The 5,474-nt window shown below is 40.2% G+C and overlaps 1 protein-coding gene across 1 annotated transcript; it reads left to right on the plus strand.

Annotated features, from left to right (window-relative positions):
• On the plus strand, positions 4,809-5,474 carry LOC109326365 (the record flags this gene model as incomplete). The annotated part of the gene is made up of 1 exon (XM_019559054.1): positions 4,809-5,474. A coding segment is annotated over one exon (666 nt), but the record flags the coding sequence as incomplete, so codon positions are not given.

Here is a 5,474-nt window from a genome sequence, read left to right on the forward strand (position 1 = left end):
GCCTGAAGGACCTTTTGTTTTTATCTCTGATTTTTTCTAATGTAATATAGGTAGAACTTGTACATGTCGTTTTAACTTTTATTAATGAAAATTTTTCAGTTCCCTTACACCTTGTTTATGTCAAATGAATGCCATTTGTCCTTTTCTTAATATATGCAGGTGTCTGACAGGGGGGCTTCCTGAAGTACCTTTTGTTTTTATCTTTTATTTTTTATTTTTTCTAATGTAATATAGGTAGAATGTGTACCTGCCGTTTCAGCTTTTATTAATGAAAAAATTCCAGTTCCCTTACGCCTTGTTTATATCAAATGAATGCCATTTGTCATTTTCTTAATATATGCAAGTGTCTGATTTTCGAAATATAGTTTGGAAATTAATGGATAGGGTGAATAAACTATAAAACTTGAGCCTTATCAGGATTGGCAGTTAATAAAATATTAATTAAGTAACCGTTGCCTTCTTCATTTGAAGCGCTCATTGTCCGACCTTGGGTAAACAATTGAATCCATAATTGTGAAACCAAGTCATCTTCGTCCGTATTTGGGTGTTTAATATGCAAGTAATAACTAAATGCACAATCGTGAAACCAAGTACTAAAGACCAACATCAAAGTAGGTTAAGGCCTTTGAGGGTCATTGTTGGATATCAGTCGGGGGGAACTTGGTCCTTGTCCTGGGGTGTTTGTGTTATGGGCCACCATCAAAGTAGGACAAGGCCTAGGCCTTTGAGGGGCTTTGGTGGATACCGACTAGGGAGAAATGGGTTTTGGTCCTAGGGTGTTTATGTAATAAGCTGCTGTTAAAGTAGGACAAGGTCCACACCTTTGAGGGGCTTTGTTTGATATCTGCTAGGGGGAACTAGGTCCTCGTTCTGGGGTGTTTATTTAATACGCCACCGTCAAAGTAGGACAAGGTCCACGCCTTTGAGGAGCTTTGTTTGATACCGGCTAGGGGGAACTAGGTCCTCGTTCTGGGGTCTTTATTTAATATGCCACCGTCAAAGTAGGACAAGGTCCACGCCTTTGAGGGGCTTTGGTGGATACAGGCTAGGGGAACAGGGTCCTCGTCCTGGGGTGTTATTTTTTTTACCGGGAAATGGGGACTTCTTTTGTTCTGCATAAAGATGATTATGAAAAATACCTCGTTAACATATATGAATTTTCTTTTTCGTGATTATATGTGTTTGTCCGGCTGCATTTAGGGTCAATATCACATTTCGTTGTGCTATGAATAAAAAACTCAAAGGTTCGTGACATTCCATGTTTGGGGTATTTCTTTTCTGTTCAGACCCACCAGCTTGTATGCGCCCTTGTCGGTTTTATCAATTACTTGGTAGGGTCCATTCCAATTTGGTGCTAGATTTCCTTTGGTCTTACAAATGTCAGCTCTTTGAAGAACAAAACTTCTAGGTTCAAAAATCTATGGGGACCAATAGGGTGTTGTATTTATCAACAATTTGTCTTTTGACACCCGCTTCTTTGATCTAGGCATGACCTCTTTTCCCTTCAATCTAGTCCAAGTTGTGCCTTAGGAGAGTGGAGTTAGTGGTTTCGTCAAATTGTAGTGTCCGTTAGGTGGGTTCCCAATCTCTACCGAGTCATGGCCTCAACGCCATATATGAATCGAATAGTAACTCCCCAATAGTAGAGTGATGAGTTGTTTTGTAGGCCTAAAGGACATGGTGTAGTTGATCAGGCCAAGCACCCTTGGCTTCATCTAACCTTTTCTTGATCCCCTTTAGGATGACCTTGTTGGCCGCCTCTGCTTGTCCATTCGTCTATGGATGCTCAGCTAAAGAAAAATGTTGTTTGATATGTAACCGGGATAGTAATTCTTTGAATTTTTTATATGAGATCATGGTACCATTATTTGTTATAATAGTAGTCGGGATCCCGAACCGAGTGATAATATTTCTCCACGTGCATTTTTGGATGCTGGCTGAAGTAATGGTTGACAATGCCTCAGCTTCTATCCATTTGGTGAAATAGTCCACAACGACTATCAAGAACTTAAGTTGCCCAGCTACTGTTGGGAATGGTCCCATAATATCCATGCCCCATCTACAAAATTGACAAGGGGTCATGGTGCTGGTCAACGCTTCGGGTGGGGCCTTGTGAAAGTTGACGAACAACTAGCATTGTGTGCACCTTTTGGTCACCTTAGAGGCGTCCTTCTCAATGGTTGTCCAGTAATAGCCTGCGCGCAATACCTTCATTGCTAGGGAGGGCGCCCCAAGATGGTGGCTACAACTTCCTTCATGGATCTCCTAGAGCACGTACTGTGCCCTATCGGGGCCGAGACATTTGAGCAATGGAGCGGAAAAGCCCCAAAGATATAACGAGCCTTCCACTAGTATGTACTAGGAGCTTTGTAGGAGGAACCTTTATCTTTCTTTCTGGTCAACTAGGAGATCGCCATTTAACAGATATTTGATAATAGGACTAGTCCAATATTCTTGGATAGTCACCTGTTCAATGGCCATGATGTTGGGTTTGAAAATAGTCCCTTAAATTATCGACCTATTACTCCATATGCTTTTTGTGCTAGCTAATTTGGAGAATATGTTTGCTCGATTGTTCTGTTCTCTTGGGACACGCTAGATGGAGCCAAGTACTTACCCAACAATGTGTCTTTTGTTTGCTAAGTGCTAGTTATCTGTGAGACGACTAATTGGGAGTCGCTACAAATAGCTACCTTTTCTACGCCGACTTCTCTGGCCAATTGCAAACCAGCTATGCATGCTTCATACTCAGCTTGATTGTTTGAAGTGGTGAAGGTCAATGAGTGCTCAATAGTCATGTCGTGACCATTATCTAGCAAGACTCTAGTCTCGCTACCCTTGGGATTGGATGACCCGTCCACATAGATCGTTCATGTTTGTATTGAACTATCCGACTGGGTGTTCAACTCGACAACAAAATCTGAGAGGACCTGAGTTTTGATGGCTGTCATGGTTCATATTGGTTGTCAAATTGTAAAAGCTTAATGGATCAAGAGATCATTCGTCCGACCAATTTCGGTTTATGCAGGATATGTCATATAGGTTGATTGGTTCTTTCGACCATAGGGTAGGACTGAAAGTAATGTCGTAACTATCTTGCTGCCACCAAGAGGGCATAAGTCACCTTCTCTAACGTCTGATATCTGAGCTCGAGGCCTTGAAATGCCTTACTTGTAAAATAGATTGAGTTCTGACCCTCTTCATTTTCTCGAATCAGGGCTGCTGCCACAACCTCATCGGCTACAACGAGCTAGACATATAGTGTCTCACCGGGCCCCAGTTTATTGAGTACCAGACATATCTAAGATGCCCTGACATTTTCTAGGATTTGCTTCTATACCCCGACTGGTCAACAAGAAATCGAGGCATTTTCCGACTTCCACCCTAAAGGTGCATTTTTTCAGGTTGAGTCGCATGTTGTACTTGTGCAGTCGCCTAAATATGTTTTCAAGGATAGAGACATGATCCTCCGCATGAAGGCTTTTGGCGATCATGTCGTCCATGTATACTTCCATATACTGTGATTTGTGAGTGTAACTGCGATAACTCTTATCCTGGTAACTATTCCTAAATTAGATTTGAATGTTTTTTCATATTTTCATAATTATTCTTGTCAGTTGCTAAATTGTCCTAAATTCAATTTTATTCCTTATTTGAGTTAAGTATAAATTAATTGTTATAATTAAAGGAATTTTTCAATCCTCGTGGGATCAATATTTTATTACTTGGCGACATAATCGTGTACTTGCGATATGCTCTATCAAGTTTTTGGTGCCGTTGCCTATTGAAGAATGTCTTTTGGGCTATGTAATGACCCAACCACTTTCCAAAGATGCATGACTATAATATTTTCTGATTTTATAGAAAGCATAATGGAAGTTTTTATGGATGATTTTTCTGTTTATGGACTTTCATTAGTTGATTATTTAACAAACTTGACAAAAATATTGCAGAGATGTGAGGAAGTGAATCTTGTATTCAATTGGAAAAAATGTCACTTCATGGTGCGCGAGGGTATTGTACTGAGGCATTTAATTTTAGGAAAATGAATAGAGGTGGATAGGGCAAAAATAGTAGTAATAAAAAATATGCCACCACCAATTAAAATATCTCGACTTGAACATCCAAGTGGAGGGGAGGAGGACATACCTGGTGGAGATTCCTTTCCTGATGAGCAACTCATCCTCGTCCTCGACACTGTAGAGACACATTGGTATGCTGACTTTGTAAACTATTTGGTAAGCAAGATTATTCCACTTGAAATAACACTACAACAGAAAAATAAATTCTTCTCAGATCTGAAGAAGTATATCTGAGATGATCCTTGCCTCTTCTGAATTTGTGTTGATGGTATTTATAGAAGATGTGTTCCAGAAGAAGAAGTGTCAAAGATCCTTAGTTGTTGTCATTCTGCCTCTTATGGAGGTCATGCTAGTACTTCAAAAACAATAGCAAAGGTATTCCAATGTGGCTTGTTTTGGCCACACATATTCAGAGATGCAAGGAGCTTTGTTATCACATGTGATTCTTGCCAAAAAGTGGGGTACATATCAAACAGGCATGAAATGCCAATGCACCCCATCCTTGAGGTGGAAATATTTGATGTACGGGGAGTTGACTATATGAGACCTTTTCCTACTTAAAACAACAACAAATATATCTAGGTGGCAGTCGATTATATTTCTAAGTGGGTGGAGGCAATTTCATCTCCATATAATGATGCTAAAACGATTATCAAAATGTTTGCCAAGATCATATTTCCAAGGTTTGGGGTCCCGAGGTTGGTTATTAGTGATGGAGGCTCACACTTCATTGAAAGACATTTTGAAAACCTCTTGAAGAAGTATGGAGTTTCTCATCGGGTTGGTACCCCTTACCACTCTCAAATAAGTGGTCAAGTGGAAGTATCAAATCGTGAAATTAAGAGCATACTGGAGAAGACAATGTCTAGGAGCAGGAAAAATTGGTCCCCAAAGCTTAATGATGCTTTATGGGCTTACCGTACTGCATATAAAACACCTATTGGTATGTCACCATTCAGGTTAATTTATGGTAAGCCATGCCACCTTCTAGTGGAACTAGAACATAAGGCGTATTGGACAGTCAAATTGCTAAACTTTGATCTGAAAGTTGCTGGAGAAAAGAGGAAATTTGAACTGCAAGAGTTGGAAGAACTGCGGTTGGATGCTTATGAGAATGCCCACACTTACAAAGAAAAAACCAAAAGATGGCATGACACACACATACTCCGCAGAGAATTCCACGTAGAAGAACTAGTTCTCCTATTTAACTCTAGGTTAAGGTTCTTTCCAGGGAAGCTAAAATCTCGATGGTCAGGTCCGTTCAGAGTCACGAAGGTCTACCCTTATGGAATAGTTGAGATATGGAATGAGGAAATGAGAAACTTCAAGGTAAATAGTCAACGTTTGAAGCATTATCTAGCAGCTGAGCGACTAGAGAACAAACAAACATAA

The sequence above is a fragment of the Lupinus angustifolius genome, chromosome LG14 (assembly GCF_001865875.1).
Source record: "Lupinus angustifolius cultivar Tanjil chromosome LG14, LupAngTanjil_v1.0, whole genome shotgun sequence".
NCBI classification, from domain to species: Eukaryota; Viridiplantae; Streptophyta; class Magnoliopsida; order Fabales; family Fabaceae; genus Lupinus; species Lupinus angustifolius.